Source organism: Podarcis bocagei (genome assembly GCF_964188305.1).
Source record: "Podarcis bocagei genome assembly, chromosome: 4".
Taxonomy (NCBI): Eukaryota; Metazoa; Chordata; class Lepidosauria; order Squamata; family Lacertidae; genus Podarcis; species Podarcis bocagei.
In genome coordinates this window covers 29,800,500-29,825,529 of record NC_138128.1, presented here as the reverse complement: position 1 = coordinate 29,825,529, position 25,030 = coordinate 29,800,500, and the positions used below count along the sequence as shown (strand labels likewise).

At 40.3% G+C, this 25,030-nt stretch overlaps 1 protein-coding gene and 1 long non-coding RNA gene across 5 annotated transcripts in view; one reads left to right on the top strand and one right to left on the bottom strand.

Moving 5' to 3' along the window:
• The window catches only part of TRIP12 (thyroid hormone receptor interactor 12), a 71,368-nt gene continuing 46,338 nt past the window's right edge, over positions 1–25,030 (bottom strand). For 2 of the 4 annotated variants that reach the window (XM_081189876.1, XM_081189878.1), the window contains exons 20-42: positions 24,690–24,808; positions 23,023–23,230; positions 22,646–22,746; positions 21,607–21,781; positions 20,667–20,808; positions 18,705–18,896; positions 18,079–18,230; positions 16,271–16,443; positions 14,637–14,710; positions 14,357–14,556; positions 12,302–12,429; positions 12,010–12,161; positions 11,189–11,331; positions 10,313–10,469; positions 8,753–8,851; positions 7,497–7,611; positions 6,972–7,126; positions 6,366–6,530; positions 4,972–5,136; positions 4,191–4,304; positions 2,764–2,858; positions 2,493–2,596; positions 1–1,491 (exon numbers count right to left, since the gene is read on the bottom strand). In XM_081189876.1, the coding sequence (XP_081046002.1) occupies positions 1,295–1,491; positions 2,493–2,596; positions 2,764–2,858; positions 4,191–4,304; positions 4,972–5,136; positions 6,366–6,530; positions 6,972–7,126; positions 7,497–7,611; positions 8,753–8,851; positions 10,313–10,469; positions 11,189–11,331; positions 12,010–12,161; positions 12,302–12,429; positions 14,357–14,556; positions 14,637–14,710; positions 16,271–16,443; positions 18,079–18,230; positions 18,705–18,896; positions 20,667–20,808; positions 21,607–21,781; positions 22,646–22,746; positions 23,023–23,230; positions 24,690–24,808 (3,325 nt within the window). In that variant the 3' untranslated portion in view covers positions 1–1,294. The remainder of the gene's footprint in view (positions 1,492–2,492; positions 2,597–2,763; positions 2,859–4,190; positions 4,305–4,971; positions 5,137–6,365; positions 6,531–6,971; positions 7,127–7,496; positions 7,612–8,752; positions 8,852–10,312; positions 10,470–11,188; positions 11,332–12,009; positions 12,162–12,301; positions 12,430–14,356; positions 14,557–14,636; positions 14,711–16,270; positions 16,444–18,078; positions 18,231–18,704; positions 18,897–20,666; positions 20,809–21,606; positions 21,782–22,645; positions 22,747–23,022; positions 23,231–24,689; positions 24,809–25,030) is intronic. The other 2 variants (XM_081189877.1, XM_081189879.1) reach the window with 1 other exon arrangement.
• On the top strand, positions 14,722–15,304 carry LOC308585255. Its single transcript, XR_014007201.1, has 2 exons — positions 14,722–14,861; positions 15,084–15,304. It is a non-coding gene; the product is annotated as an uncharacterized lncRNA (long non-coding RNA).

Genomic DNA, 25,030 nt, shown 5'->3' with positions numbered 1-25,030 from the left:
TCTTGCAAACTCTTGTTTTAATGGTAAATCATCCATGACAAGGTGGCTAGCTAGCCAAGGAGAATTAAGATGATTTACTTGCATTGGAATAATTTACACAATTGAACTTATGCATACAGTACAGAACTATGAACAAAAAGGTGAAGCAAACTTTATTTATATTCAGGTAAAAACATTAACCTGATGAAGTAAATTATTGCAGATTTGAGAAATCAGCACAGAAAACAATCGGACAGAGCATTGCTTACATGTGTTTTATCTGTGTCAAAAGAAATGCTGAACTGTTTTGATCCACACCAGTGCTGGGGGGCAAGGTGCTAGGGGAGGGCTTAGGGGACGGAAGAGGACGTACAGGGGGAAAAAACTTAAATCAAGGGGAAAGGATTGAACAGGGAAGGAAAATACTAATTCGACTTTATAAAAAACTTTACATCAATTCAAAATGCTCTGGCCACACCATAAATATTGGCCAGACCAATCGGTTGCTGAGTTTTTCAACTACACAAGAAAAATCAATTTCATCCTAGCCCACCAGTAAGAGGCTGTTGCCTAAATCACTGTGTGAATGGTTCTAGAGTATTTTCTGGTAAAGATTGTAGCCAATATATCCTACTACTACATTAAACTAAGCTATAAGAAAGATTCTACCTACTTACAAAGGCGGAATTATTGACAATATATTTAATAAAATTAAATTATTTCTTAATTTGAGAAAACATGGACCAGTAAATGCCCATGTCCAAAATGTAACAATTGTTGCGAGTGGAGTACACAGAGAGCCATGTGGATTGCACATCAGACAATACATGAGGGAGGGAAATCAGGGGCAAGTGATGGTACACAGAACTAGTCTACTTAACTAGATGTGCCAATACATGTTTTTCAATTTCTGTACTTATGTACAAAGTTGTCTTTGGGAGGAAAAAACTGCAGACTTGGCTAGATGGATACACACAGCCCAGTATTAAACTGCACAGCAACATTTATTGTTCCAGCCTGAAAAAACATCCCTTTTTAAATTTCACACAGCAAAGCAAGTTAAACTTCACTCATCGATAAATGATAATTTAAAACAAGAACTTGCTAAAGAAACCTTGTCACAACAACTTTAGGGCCTGATCACTTTTAAGTCCATGGGGCCTTTAATGAGTATCAACCTAGTGTCTTTGTTTATAATCTGCAAGCCGTTTTCTACAAGGAGGCGTTACGTTTCCTCGACTCAGATGATACATTTAGAAAAGAATCATGATTCTCTTTTTGCTGTAACAGGCAGACATTGCATTTTTCATTGTGATCAGGAAAGATGGAATGACTGCTGCCCTTCTCTTGCAGCTATCAAGAGTTTTTCACGCATTATCTCAATACTTGAATAGTCTGGCAACTTGAGATAGTTTACACAAGTCATTACTGAGGGTAAGAAGTCATCTGGATTTTCTGTAGACTCAAATGTCTTGCGTACAATTGTAAGTGGAGGATTCAAGCTCCGAAAGCCTAAGAAGAAAAAAACAACAAAGTTCATGACAGATTTAATATTAAGAAAGTTTAAGAGCATTAAGCTATTGGTCTCAGAAAAAGACTGCATTCTTCGTGCTGCTTTCTGTATTACTTAGGTGGATTAACTCAGCCGTGTGAAAACGGAATCCCTCACCCCTGCAAAATCACCTGCTCACTCACTTTTCTAGCATTAAAAGGCTTATGGGCTCCAATGTAGCCTGTCTCTGTAGCACTGCAATGTCAGTTGTGCATGTGGTACACTCTTGTTTAATATAAATAATTCTAACTCTAGAATCATGAGTGCAGTCTTCATAGCTTGTCATTCACAGAGCAATTTTGGAAGCTGCACACAGATGGCCTCTAACATTAAAGAGGAAGCAGATGTTTTAACAACAAAGGGACAGGCAGCAACCATGGTGGGGCTCCAACCAAGTTTGCTTATGCATCATTTCTGCTCCTCTCCCAGTAGCCAAGAATTTTAGGCTCTTAACGAAGCAAATGCCACAATTAGTCATATATCATACTAGTACAGTCATTCCATACGAAGTTCTACCGGTGTGACAAAATGAGTCTTTGCCTAGAGACAATAGCAACTCATCCTAGACAAGTAGAACATAATGTTAACACTCACCTTTATGTCTATTAGCAAAACACAGGGATGCTCAGCTTTTATTATAGGTTCTTATGCACTGGGCTAAGTAAGACTGCAGCCCAATGCATACGTAATGGGCAGCTAAGTCTTATTGAACTCAGTAGGCTTTGTGTACATGCGCCAATTGACTGTCAATGACTTTATTTTGAAATCAGGGAAGGGAAACCAGTTACCCCTCTAAATGTTTTTGGACTCCAACTACCATCGGCTCTGGCCAGCACAGCCTACAGACAGAATGGTGGGAGTTTGAAGGTCACAGGTTCAACATAGTAAATACGGTTTTCAACTTATGAATATAGCTATTGCATTTGCACTTGCTTTTAGCCAATATTATAAAAACACTCACCTCCTACTGGCAGTCTAGGGCTACCAGTCACAAACTGGAGAAATAATCTTTGCTGCTCACTATCAAAACTACTGAGAATTTCAAACAGGAACTTCACAGCACGACTAGAATTAAAAAAAAAGGGGGGGAGATAGAGATTGTTAAACAGAAGATCCACTGAGGAATCAACAAGTGGCTATCTTAATAAAGCTACAGCACAAAAAGCTGTTTGAGACATTCCACACATTAGATCACTGCCAACTAGCAACAAATTATATTACTTTGTGATTACCTGTCATGTGTATAACCATGATCTGGCCTGCAACATTCCATCAATGTCTTTGCATCCCAAGTATCTGTTTTGCTACCACACAGAAGCTGATCCAGCTATAACAACATAGAATGCCAGAGTGGAACCGGGGGGGGGGGGGGGAGGGAGAGAGAGAAGAGAGATCATCAATTTGTTGTTGAATTATCACATGATTAATACAATTCCCTGCACACAGGCTAAAAGTATTACCACCTAACCAAACTTCAGAGATGAACCTTCATGCTAACTCTGATTCTCTAACTCAGAATCCAAATTTTTGAAGGCGTCCTTCCTCTCAACTCCTTTCATTTCTTCCAAAACTTAAAATCAACTTTGTTTCAAACATAGTAAGCCAAATCTCTTTGGATAATTACTGAATTTTTAAGATAAAATATTCAGGACCGAACTATGATATATAGAATTAAGTATTTTGTGAGAGTTACAGTCCTTTTATGTACTTCTTTACTATGTACATTTGAATATTTAAGAACAACATTCTAGAAAAGTTAGAAATGATTTGAATTTCATGACTACCACAGTATGTCTGGAAACAGTATACAGTCGTACCTTGGTTTTCGAACAGCTTAGTTTTTGAACATTGTGGCTCCTGAACGCCACAAACCCAGAAGTGACTGTTCCGGTTTGCAAACTATTTTTGGAAGCTGAATATCCAACGGGACTTCAGTGGCTTCTGATTGGCTGCAGGAGCTTCCTGCAGCGAATCAGAAGCAGTGCTTTGGTTTCTGAACGTTTTGGAAGCTGAACAGACATCCAGAACAGATTCCATTCGCATTCAAAGATACGTCTGTATTTATGAGGGTGCTGAAAAAATTGTATTAAGAGACTCCTGGACCCTCCTACAGAACTCCAGCTCCTCGCATAAGGTACAGTGGTGCCCCGCAAGACGAATGCCTCGCAAGACGGAAAACCCGCTAGACGAAAGGGTTTTCCGTTTTTGAGCTGCTTCGCAAGACGATTTTCCCTATGGGCTTGCTTTGCAAGACGAAAATGTCTTGCGAGTGTTCTGATTTTTTTCTGCTCCCCCCCCCCCTTTTTCTAAGCCGCTAAGCCTTTAATAGCCTTTTAGCCGCTAATCCGCTAAGCCTTTAATAGCCGCTAAGCCTTTAATAGCCGCTAAACCGCTAATAGTGCTAAGCCGCTAATAGGGTTGCTTCGCAAGACGAAAAAACCGCTAGACGAAGAGACTCGCGGAACGGATTGATTTCGTCTTGCGAGGCACCACTGTAAAGGTAAAGGGACCCCTGACCATTAGGTCCAGTTGTGACCGACTCTGGGGTTGCGGTGCTCATCTCGCTTTATTGGCCGAGGGAGCCAACATGCACACCATCAAAAGCTGAGCAAGCAGGTCAGATGAACCAAGTTATTGCACCTGGCATAAGGGTACTAACCTCCTCAGGATAGAAGTACTGAAGGTGACTGAGGGGGAAGACCGATTCAAATCCATCTCTGAAGGAATCAAATTGTCTGGAAACGCCTTCATTTAGTGCCCAGAAGATAACCAGCTGCAAAAACACACACAGAGAAACACATAACTGTAAAATTACAGCAATTTTAAATAATGCATTATTATTAAGAAAGATGATGATCTGGGGAGAAGAAACTAAAGTACCTAAACTGTAGAAAAAGAAAGCAAGGTTGAGAACTGTCCTTCAAGTCAACAACACCCTTTATTTTCCAGTTACTGAAAATAGTAAAGTAAAAGGCCAGCAATGTTTTCAGGACTGGCTAGTCACCAAGAGAGCAAAGCTGGTCTCATGAAGAACAACAACAACAATTCTAATTGTGGCTAAGTTGGTACAATCGTCTTACTGGGTGTAAAATTAAAATTAAGCCAGTACTAGAGAGTTAGGTAGACACTTCAACTATAGATGACTCTCTCGAAAAATGTATTAACTCACTGTACTAACACACATATATACACAGTTACTGGTTAGGGGAAAACTGCTAATTATTTGGTCTGCATTTACACTGTTCAAATAGTCACATCTCTTGGGGAGCCCTGACCTGTTCAGAGCTATGGGACTTTGGTTACTAACTTCAACACAATGTGAATCAATACTTTAGGGTAATGCATATAGACCAGTCATTGTTGTTTGCAGTTAATACTCTAGTAAAGGGGGGGGGGGGCTTCTGGACCCAGCAGACCCTTCCAACATTCTTGTTACTTACTCTGAGATACTCTTCTAAATTGTGGATGGTGACAGGTATATCTTTCCCTCCTTTTTTCAGCTCTATGTTTGGAAAGCCTGGGAGGGTGAAGTCCAACCCTAGATCTTCTACTGAGCAGCCATTCATGGTCAGTGTTTCCAACGCATACTGTAGACTTTCTTTGGTCTAAAGATAAAATGTAAGTGACAACTTAGAAATTTTAGGTCTAGCCTTCTATAGTGTAATATTCATAAAGTGGCTAACATTCATTGAACTCCACGATTGTGTAAGCCAGCAGAAGGGCTCCTGCTGGCACAACAGACCCTTCCTCCCCACTGCATTCCCCCGCATCTCCCTGAAATCTGCTAGGGAAGGGGTGTCAGAAGAACCCCTAGAACAGTGCATGGGGGAAGGATAGGGGGGAGAATTTCATCAAGTAAGAAAAAAGGTGTGTTCTGTTGGAAGGATTAGATAAGCACAACACTGAGTTATTTGCACTTTTATTAAAAGTTGTTTACGGGGTATGAGCAGGCCCAAGTGCTTCAGCACAATGTAAAGTAAAAATCCAAGAAAATAAGATGCCATTAACATTCAACTTAGCCTTAGCTATGCATATAGGTCACAAAATTACCAGGAAACTGACCAGCAGCATTCACAAAATAGAAGTATGGCCAAGTACAACAATAAAACATGCTGTACCCTTGTGCAAAGACATTAAAGCTTGGGAACTGTGGTTTGTTAAAACCATGTTTTTCAAGTGGAACTCTGCTTGTTCTCAACCAGTTCCTATGGTCAGATGTCAGAGCTAACTAGGGCTGGATATCTGAAAGCACTCTTTTCATTACTTGAAAGCACTTCATTGCTTTTAAATATTCACACAAAAGAGAGGGGGTGAGGCATGAATCCAAGATTTATGCAGGCATGTTTATGTAAAACACTGGTTGTATTGGATAAAATGTTAAATGCTAAACCACAATTTGAATTTGATCTTATGAAAACAAGCTGAAGAGAGCCTCAGGTTTACATGCTCTCTGCTGCAGCCACAAGGAGAAGCTTGGAAATGTCATCCAAACCCTGAACACGCTGTGGTTAATCTTAACAATGGTTAGCTGAAACAAGTCAACTTCAAATGATAGTTGAATCAAACCAGTTTCATAAGTTAACTGTAGTTTAGATTAACCAGGTTACAATTTTGAATATAGAAGTAAACTATGAAAACTATAGAAGTAAACTATGAGAACTAAACTATGAAAATACAGTACGGAAATCACTTCTTGCCAGTCTATAATCCGTCTACCACTTAAGCCATGGCCAAGGCATCCATCAAATGGACTACTATTTGCCACAGGTCTAGCTACCAAGTAAGAAAGACAGATGGATACATTTGGCATCTTCTGTTCTATAATTATACCTACCTGCGATTTATCCTGTTCAAGTCTTTTCTTTTGCCGCACAATTTCTTCAAGATGGTATACTGATCTGGCTACTACAGGATCAATGTTAAACAAGTCATGAGATGTTAGCGACGTCTCCTGTCGCAGCATCCATTTGTAAAAAGGAAGGCCAAGGGGAAGGTCCACCTAGAAGGAAAAAACAGTTTCCCTTTATCTGAAAACAAAACTTAAAGGGACGTGTAAACCTTTACATACCCGCACGCCAACAAGTAACAACTGAAAAAGGCTAAATTGCACTTTGTCTGCTATTAATCTAGTATATGCCATTTGTATAAATGCCATGGATGATGTTTAAGTATTAAGTTTCCAATTACTCTATTATTGCACTACTTAACATACTTAAGCTGAAGACTACTTTAATGCACAAGAGAGCCATTGCTGTATGTAGCTAATCATTTGGGGATCATTAATATGTATTAGCCATCTAAATTCAGAAGCTGCTACTTCCAACAGTATGTTTTTCACAACTAGAACCTTGAAGCCAGGCTTTTAGAATTGCAATTTCAGCTTGAAGGCTATATTGTATAGCAGAGGCTACTTTAAATTTAAAAGCAGTTCCACTCTTACCAATCTAAAATCCATGATTGCTTTTGCCATCAGTTTTCCCAGAAAACGGAACTTCATTTTAACTTTAGCAATATGAGCAGGTTTAGCTGTTCTGCCAAAGGGAAGTGCAAACAGACCTTGAAGATTATGAACATATTTGGTCCCTTCTTGGCTTCCTGTTTAATGAAACACAAACAGTAGAATTATACACAAGTCAAAGTTGTAAGTTGGCTCAAACTAATGGTCTAGTTTTAAAACACTAACTCAAGGAGATGAACTACATTTAGATATACAGTCAGCTTACAACATAGGGTTACAACAGCAACTGCATTATCTTGCTCCAAAATAGAGCAAAAGGTTAGTAGTATGTCAAAGCAAGTATAATCCACAGATAATATTTATGTTTCTGTTAAAGGACGGTTTATGGAGCTCCTTTCAATACTTTAAAGCTACACATAAAGGATACAATTTTATCTCCTGCAACAATGCAGTATAAGCTTTGAAAATTCCACCCTCTGAAAATATCAAGATGATCATTATAGTTACCTTTAGGATTAGCAAGAGTAACTTCTTCACCCCTCCACAAGCCCAAGTCTGCTCTCTGTAGTTCCTGAGATACAAGTGCATAAAACTCCAGTGTGGGTCCAAGGCCAGTGCCAACCTTTTGAGAAAAGAATAGTAATTTAGAGATGTATGTAAAAAGTCCAAACATGTTTTCTGCAACAAGAAATGCTAATTGCAGGAATGAAGGTAGAGGAGGAATTGTTGGCAGAAATGTGCAACAGAAGCGGCTTAATTATGTTAAACTCGGGGGGGGGGGGGTGTTAGACAAATTGTTTAATTCAGAACTTAAAACATTTGCATATTGATATTGCTGCAGGGGACTCTGAATGATGCTTTGAAAGATGGAGCAGGGGTAGAAAATAGTTGTGTAATCACTGTACTGGAAAAAGCATCATTGAATCACAACTGGACACTTGATTTTGGTTTCAGAGTTGCATGCTACAACTATAGTATGAGAGTACCAAGACAGTACTGGGATTTTGATTTGCTTCAAAAGAATGAAGGGCAAACTGCAAGCAATCCTTTCAGAAACATTTTGGCACCATATTCTATCTTATCAGAGGGCATCAGTCCTATTTGTAGACAGAAAACCTCATGCTTGTAACACTCTGAACAGAACCCTTTAAGGGTTTGGCGAGCCTTTCCACAGAAGCCATATAACTCTAAACCAAACAAATAAGCCACAACTTGTTCCTCCAAAGCTTGGTTTGCTTTTTAGCTGCTATGTAGCTTGACAAACATCTGAGGTGGCCTAATAAAATGTTGAGCTCACATGTTACACCAAACCATAATTAAAACAAGCTATGGTTCAACAACCCGGACAAAAATGTGACTCTAAGACCCCTGATTACCAAACCTGCACTGCAAGGGTTTGGACCAGATGACCTTCAGGGTCTCTTTCAACCCTACAATTCTATGGCACCATCTTCAGGCTGAACTGCAGCAAAAACCAGGTTGAGGAAATGATCTGCAGCATGTGTCAGGCCCACAGTGTACTGAGACAGGCCCATAGTTGTCAAGGTGGCTATGCTGCTGTGAGCTTGCCATACTAACAGAAAGCAAAATATGATCTGTTAGCTGACTTCAGATGTTCAGAAAAGCCACGGCAAGCTAGGCAAACCATGACTTAGACTGATGTGCCAACAGGATCACTCTAGACTACTGCTGAACTTCCTTGTAACTGGGAAATAAACAATTACCCGTGCATGCGGGGACAGGCAGCTATAGTCATTACTTACTTCATTCTCATACTGGATTTCCAACATTGCTCTTGAACTGCCCAGATCCTGCATCACCGATTCAGCTTGTTTCAACAGTTCCTCTCTGTTCACAGTGCGCTGTGTGTCAACGAAACGCAGGTATTATTTTTAGTCTTCACAAGCCAATTGTAGTATTGAAAGCAAAGATAACAGATAACAGCCTGAGTCAAAATGCCCTCTAAATTATATATTTAGAGGGCATTTTATGTAGCGTAGTACTTGCATTGGATACTGAAGTATTTTCCTAAAACTAGTAAAAATCCCTTTCTCATTGCATTAATTACAGGAAGCCTTGATTTTTAAGGTTGGTTTGCATTAAATTGTGTTCTTCCGTTGATGGAAGACTTTTTGATCCAGTGGAGAGAGGTGTGTAGGGTTTTCTTCTCTCATTTGTTTGTTTCTTTGTATTTATTTGTTGTTATATATTAATTTCATTTCTATACTACTTTATATTTTTAAGGGGGGGTCTCAAAGTAGTTTACAACCTACATTAAAACATCAAAGAAATCAATCCAGAATATCAAATATAAAGTATAAATTCAAACCAACATAATCAACAGGAAACTAAAATGTTATCTTAAAGATTTCAAAATAAAACATTATAAAAGGAGATCAAGTACAGGATGCACATTTAACAAAAAAGGTTATCTTAAACATTTCAAAGGGAAACATTATGGAAGGAAGCCCAATATACAATGCACATTTAAAGCTGCCAATTCTGCCCATGGTGGTTTGTGGTGAGTGGCGGCTGCAGAAGCTCAGGCCTAATGACCTGGGTCTGCACTAAGAGACAACCCAAATGCAGTCCTCTGACCACCACTGCTTCCTACATTGTTCCAAAGGGTCCTAGAGCGTATTTGGGGAGGGGGCGCTACACAGGGAATGGGGAATCAGTAAAAAAATCCCACTCCCATCGTCATTGTCCTCACCTGACCAATTACACATTCATCCCACTCACAAACCACCAAACTTCCTAAAAGTAAAACAAACCAACAAGAGCCCAAGCAAGACATAAGCTCTCTTCAAGGCAGCAAAATGAACTATCACTCCAAGGGAAGGGTGAGTCAAAAGATTCCTTTGGAAAACTGAAGTTTTCCTGCCTTCAAGCAACAGGACCGCTTGTTATTGTCCTAGTGCCCACTTGCCCAAGCCAAATGCACCCTCCATAACTATTCTGCTGTATTTGATACTGGATCTCCCTACACCTTGCATTTGCAATTGTATTTGAAGAAAAAAAATAATCATTATTGAAGCAAGAATTCATTTCAGGTTACAGATCAGAGGATTTAGGTGTTCTAGAATACATGAAAATTAGTAAGCGAGCATTATTTATAAACCATGACAACAATCATATTTACTGCCTCACAGTAGCTTTGAAAAGGCCTTAATGTGATCATTTGGAAGAACTGCAGACTTCCCCAACTTCTTCCTATAACTAATGCAATTCAGTTATAGAAAAGAAGCTTATTCTAAACCTCTGAGGGGTTCAATGAGGTCATTTCTTTTCTGCCACGCCCCCACCCCCAATAATAAAGTTACCTTCTTCCTGTCTAGTCGTGGTGCCACTCTGCTATCCTGAGAATCGGACTGGTTGATTTCTGGATTGGTGTCCAGCAGTCTCTGCATGGCTCGATCTCGGTCAAAGGCAGTTACATAAAATAGCATTTGCCGTGTGTCAAACGGAAAGAAAAAAGGACTGTAAAAAGAGAGATGAGTTTTACACTGCAACTTTATTATTTGGAAGTTAAGCAAGGCTATATAAGACAATTGAAAATGTTTTATTTAAAACATTTTATTTATTTAAAAATATTTATCTCTATATATAAATTCAAGGCAGCTTACAATACCAATTAAAACAATGCATTATTATTATTTTTTAAAAAAAAAAAACCTTGCAAAAAAGCCTACAAAAAAGACTGGCTTGAACAAATTATGTTTCCATGCTGGATGCAGAGGAAGCCTCTTAAGAGAAAAAAAAAGACCTGCCATGTGGACAGTACCTGGACCTTGTTAACATTCTTTACTTAGTCCTTGAAGTTTGTGAATATTATTTTTGGAACAAAGAAAAAGGCCTTAAATTTGGTTTCAACTAAGCCTTCCTCAAGCTTGAATAAACCATTGCACAGGGAAACAACATATGGCAACCTGACTCCACTTGAGAAATTTAGATATCATGAAAAAAAAAATATTCATGTTTAAAACTTGATGCCTCTTCTTAAAAGTCACCTATCCTGTTTAAATGGCTTTGTTGCAGGCCTATAAACTTCAGAATTCCTCCTGACCTGCTCAATATGAAATTTCAAAGTTCTGCATCATCTCCCTCACTCCTTCATTCCTTTATAAAAATTCTAGTGTTGGGGAGAGTCTGCTCAAAATCTCCACAGTACAATAATGGTTTATAGTCAAATTCCATACCATGATTTCCCAAGCTCTGTCAGCCATGTTGGTATGTTTCCTGTCATTATCACCAAAGGATCTTGAAGCTGTCTGTTTGCCTTTGCTGTGAGTTTACTGTTGATAAATTCTGATGTTGGAATAATCTCTTTACAGCTTGCATTCTGCAATGTCAAAAAGAAAGTTGCTTCTATTTAGAAAAACTCATTCACTACCAAGACCGTTCAAGTTTACAAAACACAGGAACGCAGTGACTGTGCCTTTAGCCTAACATGGGCTCCCTGCAAAACACATCTTGCAAGTCAGAAACTAGCCAAATGAACACACGCTCCTTCACTTCCTCCTCAACTTTGGATTACATTTCCCCGCTATTCAGCATTAACCATGATGCACATGTAATCTGGTGTTGCCACATACCATGGTCAACCCCAACAATGGTTTCTGCTAAAGCCAGGCACTGAAACTGTGGCTTGAAGTGTGCTTGCACACTAGGGTTACAAGAGAGGCATAGCTTGCTTTGTACTATTGTGGAGGCAGGTGGCATTAACAGGACTATTGCTGGCTGTGTGGTAGTTTTAGACTTGTGAGCCCTTTTCTGCTGAAGCTGAACCTGGAGAAATGCATTCTGTTGGAGAAGCCAGAATGCTTGGCCAGCTTGCCTCACCTATGAAGAGCAGTAACTTTTATTTCTTTATTTTATTTATATAAACAATTCACATACTGCTTACTACAAGAGTCTCTAAGTTGTTTACAAAGATACAATACAGTTAGAAGTTCCTAAGCAGACAAATCTAATCAAAGATCAGAAAAAATTCAAACACAACAGCAACAAGTGTACTCACATCATACAGGTAATACCAATAACGACTGATAGCATGTAAAACTCTCAGAAGAATAACAACATCTAATGAAGGATCTTCAAAAGTTATATTTTCAGGTGGCGAAGATATAAGATAAACTTCCAAAGGATTTGAGACCAAAGGACATACCCCATCTGAAAAAGGGATAGAAAGGTTTTCATATATTTTTACTTTCTTTATGTAACAGTCAGCAACAGGATCTTAATTAAACTGTGCTTCAAATAAAACATTATACAACCTTCCCTCTATGCTTGCAGGTGATCCAAATGCTTACCATGCCACAATTCATCATGCTTCTTTGCATTTCTAGGGGATGTTTTCGTAGGAGCAGTTTGCGCCCTTCCTCTTTTACCACCAACACAGTCTTTATTACTATCATCATCTTCTCGCACTGGCTTGTACCTAAAAAGAAGCATTATGTTACTGACTACCTGACCCGATAATGAAATCTACAGGAACAGTAATTTCCTGTGCGAAAAGAGCATGCCAATCCAATACTATATACCTATAAAATTAGAATTATTAAAAGTCTATCTTTTAGTGCCAGACTGAGAACCAATCTACTCATTACACAAGAGATTCATAATTGCTCTCCCAATATTTCCCCACATGGAAGTGCAGCTATGGAGGTCTGTCAATTTATGTGGAGCAGCAGCAGAAGGGTTAACCATATCCCCTTCAAAACTGCTCCAAGCCCTATGGAAGTGGAGTATAAGTTCCTATATTCTCCACTGCTGCCATGGGTGACCAGCAGCGGGAGAGAACAATTTTCATCAGCAAGCTGGCAAAGCGGGGAATAGGCAGGGCAGCTACCAGGCCATAACAGGTACAATTAATAAAAAACAACAACCTGAAGATCAATCGCAGATCTCCTAAATATTGGGCTGCTACACACTTACCAGTAAATCACTGAGTGCTATGTGGACAAGCCTCAGAGCGCATGAGCAAAGCATGCGCTCTGAGAGCTCACACACTCCCCACTCCTCCTCCTACACAAGGATGGCAACTTCTGCAAATATTACCGTATTTTCGCCCTATAGGACGCACCGTCCCATAAGGCGCACCTAGGTTTTTTTTGGGGGGGGGAATAAAGGGGAAAAAAATATTTTCCCCCCAGGTGTGGGGCTGGGGCGGGGGAAGCCCGAGCTTCCCCCGACCCCAGCCCCCAAACAGGCAGCTCTCTGCAAGCCGTGGGAGCCCAGCGCCGGGCTCCCGCTGCTTGCGGAGAGGTGCGCGAAGCCTGGACGCGCTGAGCTCAGCGCGCGCAGGCTTCAGCATGCAGGCAACTCTCCGCAAGCGGCGGGAGCCCAGCGCTGGGCTCCGCTGCTTGCGGAGAGGTCCGCGAAGCCTGGACGCACTGAGCTCAGCGCGCGCAGGCTTCAGCATGCAGGAAACTCTCCGCAAGCGGCGGGAGCCCAGCATCGGCTCCCACTGCTTGCGGAGAGCTGCGCGAAGCCTGGAGAGCGAGAGGGGTCGGTGCGCACCGACCCCTCTCACTCTCCAGGCTTCAGCGAAAGCCTGCATTCACCCCATAGGACGTACACACATTTCCCCTTCATTTTTGGAGGGGAAAAAGTGCGTCCTATAGGGCGAAAAATACGGTACTTTCCAATTCAAAATAATCCTGGTTTAGCATTACATACAAACCAGGAATCCTGGTTTAAAATAGTGGTTAATTAAAAATGGGTTATAATCTGGTTTATGTTGGCCTTCTTAGCAGCTAGTCTTTGTTTGAAACTAGGAATTCTGGTTTGTACCCAAAATATTCTTTTAAACTTGAAGTAAACTCAGAAGAAGGCCGCCTCCTCACCATAGAGGAAGGGGAAGGGGAAGAAGAGCTTAGTGTTGCGGTTCAGGCTCATCTTCGTAGTGCTAAACCATGGGTTAGCATTATATGCAAACCATTGCTAAGTATGTCTGGTTCACTCAATACTTTGGGCCTTGGGATTTTACCTCCCCTCCTCCCCTTAACCTATGGAGAAAAACAGGGAGATCCTATATTTACTTGAATACAAGCACTCTGCAACCAGATAACAGCACATGTAAAAAGAAAAAGAAAAATAGTGATAGCAATAATGGAACCTCTTTCGAATCTGCTGCTTGAACAGGATGCTTTACTTTACTTTACAGTAAAGCAATCCAGATTAATTTGTGCTGTCCATAATCTTACTGTCCTAACAGATTCTTACTTCATATAAATTTAATGAAGAGTGAAAATGGTATTTTACACAATTATTCAATAAGTTTAACACATGAGGGCTACAAACACAAATATGCATCTGTAACTCAGTGACAACAGTGACTGTTCCCCTTCTTCTGATTGACTTACCAAATGGTATGAGTCTTTGTCCATATGCCAGCTCTTCCTAAAGGGTTGCTTTCATCATCTGTTGATTCCCTTTCCTCTTCAGCTTGCAAACTGAACTGTCTAACTGCTTGATACACTGTCATGTTATATGGCAGGAGATGATCTCCAATGTAGAACTGAAGCCTGTGCCTCACATTCCCTGAATTTAAGAACTGAGCAGCCTATGTGAAGGAAAGGATAGAAGTTAAAAATCAACCTTCCAGCTGTGAGCAAAAGAGATCAAAACTGAACAAAGCCTTACCAGAGATTCATCTATTTCCTCATCTGATCCATCATCATCACTGTCTTCATCATCTTCTCTCACTCTGCCATAACCTAAAAACAGACAACAGCAGTGCAACTTGTAAAGTGTTTTACAGAGGCTGCAAGAAACACCTCTCATACTATTCTATTCCCAGACGCAAATAAGTCACTATCTAAGAAACATTAAAAATGGATCACAACAGTACAGCTTGCCAATACAGTGGTACCTCAGGTTAAGTACTTAATTCGTTCCGGATGTCTGTACTTAACCTGAAACTGTTCTTAACCTGAAGCACCACTTTAGCTAATGGGGCCTCCTGCTGCGCCGCCGGAGCACGATTTCTGTTCTCATCCTGAAGCAAAGTACTTAACCCAAGGTAATATTTCTGGGTTAGCAGAGTCTGTAACCTGAAGCGTATGTAACCTGAGATACCACTGTATGCAGCTTTAGTAGCATCCTATATGCAGAACTGCAGAGTAACCAGACCTCTGCACTGAGGACATAAACTATGGAATTTGCTACCACGAGACACAATGGTCACCAACTCTGATAGTTTTATAAAGGGATTAGAAGAATACATGGATAGACTGGCAATAGTTTAGTCATGATGGCAGCACACTACCTCTAGCATCAGAGGCAAAATTCCTATGGACACCAGTTGCAGGTGATCAATTGAGGAAGAGAACTATTGCTCTCATTCCTGTTTGTGGGATTCCCAAAAGACATCTTGCTGGTTGCTATGGAGTAAACTTGAGATGTGAACTAGATTAGACTGGGCTAGATTAGAGAAGTGAAGACCCTCCCTCTTTTATTCAAATAGAATTCGTTTTTTGAAAAGACTTTCAAAGAACTTTGAGAAAAAATATACAGAAAGTTCCATTGCTGCTTGGTCTGCTAGTGACCTTTGGCTTAGTCTGGAGATACGAGAAGCAATCTACTGTCCTTTTGACCTAGCATCTCAAACAACAAAGATACCCTGCTTCAAAATTGACAATAATTATGATAGTTATGTAGCTCTATAAACTAGGGTAAAAGTCCACTTTTGAACAATCCACACCTATGTGCCATCTGTTTCTCCCTATTCTTGCCCCAGGGGAAATAACATAGATGTCTAGCATCTGTGGAAACATGTTTGAGCAGTCCATGGTGACGGAGAGTGAAGCATTTTAGTATTAGCTCTCCAAAATACTATATCGTAAACATCTCCCACTAGCAACAATAGTTTTTAGCTAGTGGTATGAAACTTTTAACATGTGGGATCTTGAAGTTTTCCCAGGTTTTTGGTGATACCTATTTGCTATTTACATACAAGCAAACACAGCAATTCTGGTGCAACAAGTGATAAAGTGAACCAGAGAGACCATTTGGGCTGGGCAGATTGCTTTCTTGAATACACGGGGGGGGGGGGGCATTTTAATTGGAGATTGACAGGCAGTCTCAATCAACCTGAAAATCTATACAATGATTATTGAACTATAATCAGGCAATAAAAAGGTTCAGATTTTACTGTCAATTTACAACTTCATAAATTTGCAAGCTGTACAATGAGACCCTTTATGACACACACAGCAAGAACTGACACACAAGGCAACTACCATACTTTTACAGTGTATCATAAGGAAAAGAGGTACCTCTAACTACAAGGTATCTTTCAATGGCTTGTACCAACGCCAGGGGATCTATCTTCACAGGTCCACCTTTCCACTGTTTCACATTAGCACAGTCTGGATGTCTTTGCAACTGGCATTTTAACTGATGGGTGTTGAAAAATTTTAAAGCTTGCGATCCTCTGTTAAGAGAAAAACTCAAGATAATTTATGAAAAACGTTGCTACAGTTATTCTATTTTCACCTGTGGACATTTAATACATTACAGCAATAAAAATAGTTTCTGCCTTTGACTTTAAAATTAAATTATTAAAACTGCATGCATTTTAATTTGCCATCACCTATTGTCATAGACTGAAACCTAATCAAAACTATTACAGAAGATGTGCCTCAGGCCAGTTTAAGCTGAGCAAGGTGACAATCCTATGCACACTTACCTGGGATAAGCCCAACTGAATACAGTGAGACTTACTTCTGAGTAAACATGCAGAGGATTGCACTTCAGGTGTTGATAAGAAAACAGTAATCAGATATTGGACTGCTATTTCAGTGTAACTTGCTGCTTTAGATGTTCATGTATATCAATTTGTAAGAGATTTAGATTCGTTTTTGTTTGCTTGTTCAGGTTATAGAACAGTTCTAGCTCTGCAGTTATTATATTCACAAAATTTTCTGTCACTATAGTGTGGAAACAGTCATTAAATATCTCCCAGTTCAACAAATCCAATGAAAAACAGAAAAAACAGGGTGATATCCAGCTAAGTCATACTCAGAACAGACCTACGGAAAGCAATTTACTTCTCCACTAATTTCAGTGGGTATTATACTAAAAATGGATATCACCCATAGGATCTAACATTTTAATGAAACAGATCCACAAACTTATTTAAAAATTAGCAGTTCTTGTAGTTATTGCTGTACATTTCTTACTTGCTAAAAACTTACTGATAAAAACAGAAATACATACAATAGCAAATATTACAACCATACATGCACACACACAAAGTGTTGGCTGTATTGCTTAGACTAAAAATACTTAATTCGTTTAAGACACGGACAGCAAAATTTATAAGGAACAAAAAGACACAGACTTGCTTGACTTACACATGGATTTGGAATACGGCTTCAACTATTATGTGATTCTAGAGTTTTGGTCAAATATCTGAAAGAGGTATTTCAATGTGTTTTCCTTAAATCCAATATGGAATTTCATAAATCAGCTAAGCAAATGGACTCATTTGGAAAACCAACCAAGGAAAGTGCTCATCTTGAAACCAGAAAAATATTGAGTCTCTAACTACTTCTAAATCTGAACTGCCTATTCACCAAGTATCCAATAGGAAAACTGTTTCAATTATAGCTTTTGAATGGTGTGTAGAGAGCAATGAATTTAGCCCTAGTATTCTGCTAAAATTGATTAATATAGTTTTGGTCTTACTAGTTGTATGCCATGTCCCCACTACCACTATTCAACAAAGATGTAAGTCATATTCTCCCCTTCTAGTTCCAAACAACATTTGGAAGCTGGAATTTTATATTAAAATGTTAAGTAAGAACAACCTTTATGGAAGTTCATTAAAGATGCTTATGCTAATGATGTTGAAGCTGTAAATATGGTTTTTAGGAGTTTGAAAATACCTACTCATTATTTTGAATTTAGCACTATCATAAGAGGCAAAGCACTGTTTTTTCTACAGGTTTTTGAACTGCTATGACCATAAATGGTAAAATGGACAGCAAACACAACACAATGGGCCACTTAGCCATGCAGAATTCATGATTCCAGGAACATTCTGGAAATGCGACACCTTTACCTGAGAATTAATCCTTACCTGCTCCCTGTTCCATTTCCGCTTGGAAAGTCATGGACTTTAACTGGAAATTGCTCCATCTGACTAAGACAGTTGTTCATTTTGTGGACCAAAGCCAACAAAGGTGCATTTTCTAATGGCTCTAATCTTCCAAGGGGTTCTTCTCCAGGAAGCTGAAATTAAAGTTTTGCTTAATTATTTAATTTTTAAAATAGTTTTTGCCAAGTGGTCACTGAGTAACTCTATGACCAAATACTGACAAAGCAGGCAGGCTACAGGCAAATGCGAGCTTATATTCCACATGCTATGGGGCAACCCAAACCCAATGATTATATTTCACCAGGAACATAGGCAAGCATTTGACTTCCACAAAACAAAATGCGCCTGTTTATCCAAAACTACGGTTTAACCCAACTAAGAAAAAAAGAGTACATAAAAACACAATTTTTGTGTGAGAGATAAAATGTTATCTTCAAAGCATGTTTTAGTCATTTGCCTATCAAGTTCTCTCTGGGGAAAGAGGAAAGCCATATATGGCTACCAGTCAGTTATGTCTTTTAATACCACCTCCCCTAGATTCTTGAAAGAGTAAAAAATGAACACAAGAATGAAGCGACCCCTTTAATACTGGAGCTGTAAGTACTTACTGGAGAAGAGAAAAACACATGAAGGAACCTTTTCAATCTCACATCCCTGCTTACAGCATCTTTTTCACTCTTAGACGTCAAGTAAAGCAGCAGCTGTTTCATAAACCCACTATGCTGGATCTCAAATGAAGATACATCAGACTCAGAGACTATACTACGGATTTCTACAAGGCACTCAACTCCACCATCCACCTGAAATAAACAGTCTCTGTATGAGAATGAGGCTTAGTAGTCCAGGAACTATTCCACAAATGGAACAAGAACCAGCATATTTAAAAATAAAAACTCAAATCCAGAAGAATACATATCCCAAATTTTTTACACATACTCTGCACTGCCTTACTTACTTTACACAACTTAAGTGAGCATGTGCAGAAAAGTTCATGACAATACACCACTAAAAGGCAGCATATATGCAGCGGCCTTATGAGAACGTAACTATTCAGCTATTCAACATTACACTGAAACTGGGTGCCTAAGTAATGTCATCTAGGATGTTTTCCCCTCAAAAAGGACTCCTGGAGAGGCTTGAATGGAAAGTCTATTCAGAAATATTTTCTACAAGTTGGTTCAATGTTTACTGAGCTAAGAATAAATGTGCCCACGTGTTCCCCCGCCCCTTCGTGTGCCAGTTTCAGCATCTCATCTAAATCACGAAACTGTGGCTTGATATCTGCTTACCAAACAGGATATGATCATCACTAAATGAGCGCCAAAGAACTTTTAAAACTAGCTGATGTTTGAAAATACTAGTTGTATGCCAATACCACCATGCAGGAACACTGACTATGTAGCTGTGTGAGAAAATTATGTAAGGAGGGCCTTTTAAAACAGTGAAATGCTGACTCTGCACATAACGGTAAGCCAGGAATCCCAAATAACTTGAACTATGATATGATCAAGCAGTGAGCTACTGCGTGAAGCCCACTCCGCTTCTCTTCACATAAGCAGGCAGAACAAAAATCAGGTTGTGATAGCTTAGCATAATGTCTAAACGCAGGATTCTGGTCTGTTACTCCTAAATTTGTTGGACAACAAATCATGGCTTGCTTGGAAGTCAAACCAACCAACTAGAATTCCGCATTTGGGCATCACACTGAACTATTCCTTCTTCATTTGTTGTACCTGCTATGCCTGAAGAGAGCGCAAGCTGCATGCACTAGCACACTGCTTGACCGTACTGTACAACTTGCTGGCTGCAAGTTCCTCGCCTTTTAAAATTCCAGCAATCTTTAAGATTTAGGACATCATCCATCCTAAAAGCAGAGCTGGGCACACTTTTAAGAGTCCCCTGTTCACTGACCTTCTACACAAGCACATGGCAGCATGCTAGATCACCACCAGGAATTTACCACGGGGTAGCTAAAGTGATGTCCTTCAGATGTTGCCCAACTCCCATCAGCCCCAGACAGCGTGGCTATACAGGATAATGGGAGTTGCAATCCACCATATTAGATGTCCAAATCTATTATACCCTCTCCCCTCCCCACCAAGTTACATAAACATCTATTGAATCCTCTGTGTGTAAAACTGCATCCATCACCCACTCTAAGGATTGTGTCCCAATATTCATATAGTTACAATGCTCAGGGAGCACTATTTGAAGATTACTGGCTTACTTCAGTTATGAAATTGTTTTTGTAACAAAAATGTAGTGGTTCTTATTGTATCATAAGGCACTGGACATACATAAATTGGAAGTGACAACATACCAATATACCCTCCAACACAGAAGAACTGCAAAATAGAAAAGTTAGTGACACCAATGGCTTTTAAACAGACAACTTCTGAAGCTTAGAAGCTGGATGCAATAAGCACTGATGACCTCGCTATTTTAATAAATAAAGGCAGAAAAGGCTTGGGGCTTATCCATGTGTACATTCTAAGTAGTATTAAACTATTCGTTCTTCCTGTGAAAAGTTTGTCCTCTCATTCCAATATAGATTAAAAAGATATTCTAACCTGAAGGTTGAGTTGTTCAGTTGCAGTGCAAAGTCTCTGTAACACATTTAGTGCAGGGTTGCTTCCATCCATGTTCTCAGAGCTAAAATAACGCTCCACAAATTTGTGGGCTTGCTCTTTAATCCAACCCTTAATTTTCTCTCTACAAGAAATGTACAGTTTAATATATTGAAAACTTAACAATGGCATACTAAGCACAACTGCCCTGCACAATTTGAGTACATTTTCATGGTGCAAAGAAGTCTCGGAGGTAGGAAAAGCTGCAAGGTCAAGAATTTTCTTCCCACCAAAAAGAACTCCCATTGCACTTTAGTCCAGGTTTGTTAAATATAGACACTTTATCCAGATCGCTCATGAGTATAACTTCATTGTCCCTGCAAACTCATCTCCCTCTACTCTGCTTGTCCTATGATTTTAAGAATTTATCCTCTGCCTTCCATACATATACTTTTACTCCCCATTCTGTAAACTTCATTTTGGCACATTCTGTCCCAGCTTGAAGTTCTTCATCATCCTCTCCTACCAAAATTTTCTATTAAAACCAAGACTAAGCTGCCACAGACAACACAGGTAATCTATAGTAAACTTTTTTTGCATGTCATAGTAAACTATAGTTAACAGTTTACTGTGAACATGCTGATCTGGATCACCTTGGTCCTCCCCACCAGCAAGCTGGAGAAACAGGTCATGGTGCCTGGGCTTACTGTGGGTGTTTGATCTGTTGCCAAGAACAAACCTTGGTTACAAGATTGCAGTTTGATTAAAAACAAACATTGGTTTGGACACAATGCTAAGCCAGGAATCATGGTCTGTTCTGCAGGAGAATGTGACCAAGATCAATGTTCATAGTAAACCATTAACTCTGGTTTACCATGGCATGTGAACTGGGCCACTATAGGCTTCACTGAATGGAGTTTTGTGTAGTGAAGTATGATTATACCTGTTGTTGGATATTGTGTCCTTTGAGGCAGCTCTTGCCAGACCACTCACACCTGCTGTACGTGCTGGTTCAATGTTGTTGCTATTGGACTGTGTGCTTAATCTTCCCCAGGTTTTAGGATTCAAACTTGCCAAGAAGGAAGATTTAGGAGATTGAGTAGCTGTAGGGCTTTTAGCTTTTGGAAAAAGAGAATGGGAGAGAAAGTTTCAAGTTTAAGCTTTAAAAAGTCTTAAGCTTTACCAACTGGCATTAAAAGTCACCAACATTGAGAGTTCTGCTCCCCTTTAATGCATGTCATGTTTTCCTCCTAAGCAAAGCTATGAGATAAGCAATTACAGCTCCCAATTGTGGAATAAAATATTATCAGGTGCCTCTTCAAAGTGATTTAAATGTTTACAGATCAAATGTGTACACAAACATACATCAATTCTAAAGCTGCTATGTGCATCCATTTTATCATGTGTCCACACACTGCTAAAAGGTCACCAGCACTGTGTACAATGGATTCCTCTCATTTTAAAAAAGCTTAATATGCTCCACCTTTCTTTTTACAGAAAGAATTGTCACAGCAGTAGCAGAAAAAGAACATTACACACAAAGACACAGCTAAAGGAAGCAAGTAAAATCAAGTAAACTGAACTTCAGTGACAGCCAGGAGGTATCATCACCTACCTATAAAGGGGTGGGGGGGTTGCTAGGGGGTGGGAATCAGCAGCAGCCTTCACTTTAAGCTTTGTATGGAGCAGATAGTTTCTTCTGCATTTAATGAAAACTTTAATTTCCAGAAACAACAAAAATTTACTTCCATTTGTGCCAAAACATTTGTGCCAAAACATTTGTGCCAAAACAAGAAGTTTCTGGTCAAAAATATATCAGTTAATTCAGTTGCTCAAAATGTAACGTCATTGCTTTGATTTGGAAATATTTATTTTACAGGTCTGCAAACATCTAGGCATTTAGGGCATATTCAGAACTAGAAAACTTTCTTTTCTGAGGACTGTACAGCACTGCTTCTTAAGTAGTCACAACAAAAGCTTACCTTGATTGTCTACTTTGTCATCATCTCTGGGAGGTGAATACTTTGGCCGCCGGGGCCCACGTTTTGGCAATCTTTTTCTCTTCAGAACATCACTTAATCGGCTGTCAAATGTTAAAAAATGCACATGTCATACATACACCAGGCCTGATACATTACATTTGAACCAAACTGTAATATATTTGAACCAACCTGGATTTTAAATTATAATAATCTCAACTAATAAACTGGTATGTTAGCATTTTTCTTCCAATTTAGCAGACAGCTCAGATTATTTTAATATGTCTGTCAAATAAAGCATTCTAATGTGGGACCTCAACCTATTTCTCAGCAATGCCATTAGTAGCGTTTTGTTCACAGACCAAGTCAAACACACTCACCCCTGTGGACTCAGGTCCAGAGAGTCTTCCCTGCTGTGCTGTAAGCTTGGAGAGCCTAAGTCTGCGGCTGCATTGCTAGCAGCAGTGGCTGTTCCAGTGCTTATTGTTGTAGTAGCACCCAGCGTTCCTGAGCCATTAGTGCATGCTTTGGGGGGACTTGTCAGCAAAGCCTCAGATTCTGCAAGATTTTTCACCTGGTGCATTACACCTTTTAAAAAAAGAAAGATAACCTTCAGTGACAAAGAGACACTGGACCGTCTAGAGGGGTTGGGAGCTGGGGGCACTGTTATACAGTGGTTTCGCTCCTTCCTCCTGGGCCGTGTTCAGAAAGTGGTGGTGGGGGATGAGTGTTCAGACCCTTGGGCCCTCACTTGTGGGGTGCCTCAGGGTTCCGTCCTCTCCCCCATGCTTTTTAACATCTATATGAAGCCGCTGGGAGAGATCATCAGGGGGTTTGGACTGGGTGTCCATCAATATGCAGATGATACCCAGCTCTACCTCTCTTTCAAATCAGAACCAGTGAAGGCGGTGAAGGTCCTGTGTGAGTGCCTGGAGGCGGTTGGAGGATGGATGGCGGCTAATGGATTGAGGTAGAATCCTGACAAGACAGAAGTACTGTTCTTGGGGGACAGGGGGCGGGCTGGTGTGGAGGACTCCCTGGTCCTGAATGGGGTAACTGTGCCCCTGAAGGACCAGGTGCGTAGCCTGGGAGTCATTTTGGACTCACAGCTGTCCATGGAGGCGCAGGTTAATTCTGTATCCAGGGCAGCTGTCTACCAACTGCTGTGACCCTACCTGCCCGTGGACTGTCTCGCCAGAGTGGTGCATGCTCTAGTTATCTCCCGCTTGGACTACTGCAATGCGCTCTACGTGGGGCTACCTTTGAAGGTGACTCGGAAACTACAGCTAATCCAGAATACGGCAGCTAGACTGGTGACTGGGGGCAGCCGCCGAGACCACATAACACCGGTCTTGAAAGACCTACATTGGCTCCCAGTACGTTTCCGAGCACAATTCAAAGTGCTGGTGTTGACCTTTAAAGCCCTAAACGGCCTCGGCCCAGTATACCTGAAGGAGCGTCTCCACCCCCATCGTTCTGCCCGGACGCTGAGGTCCAGCGCCAAGGGCCTTCTGGCGGTTCCCTCATTGCGAGAAGCAAAGCTACAGGGAACCAGGCAGAGGGCCTTTTCGGTAGTGGCGCCCGCCCTGTGGAACGCCCTCCCATCAGATGTCAAAACGATAAACAACTACCTGACATTCAGAAGACATCTTAAGGCAGCCCTGTTCATGGAAGTTTTTAATGTATGATATTTTAGTGGTTTTTTGGTTTCTATGGAAGCCGCCCAGAGTGGCTGGGGAAACCCAGCCAGATGGGCGGGGTACAAATAATAAATTATTATTATTATTATATATTTCAATGCGGTTTGCTTGTTCAAAACACATGACCAGGGGTGCCAACTTGAATGAAATTGGGGGGGGGGGGTAAGCCCCGCTTTGCATAATCTATCACAAGACCTTGCACACGCACACCATTTGAAAAGCAACACTCATTAACTTTGGGTGGGGGGGGCTCCCACTCCAATATTTTATATTGTTGGCTCCTAGGCACATTTTTAACAATACAAGGCACATGAAGAGCTACACATGAATCTAACTTCTGCCATTACCTTCTCTTCTGAAGTAAACACTGAAAATATCGGGTAACTTTTGCATTAAGATCTCTGCCATTTGAAGGGCTCCAACTACTATCTTAAGGTCTTGACTTGACAGCATAGAGGCTATATGACTGAAAGAGAAAATGAAGACCAACAAAATTCAGCAAGATGAAAGCAGCTTCGTTTACATTTTGCATACACAAATGAGGACATTTTCAGTACTGGGCAGGTTGCTGAAAGTGGGAAGGAATGTTATATTCCTGGTACCGTGAGATCAATTTCACGCACTGCACGGCAACATGCCTGACTTGTTGCTTTCACACAGACAACCACGATGTGCAACCAATCCTGGG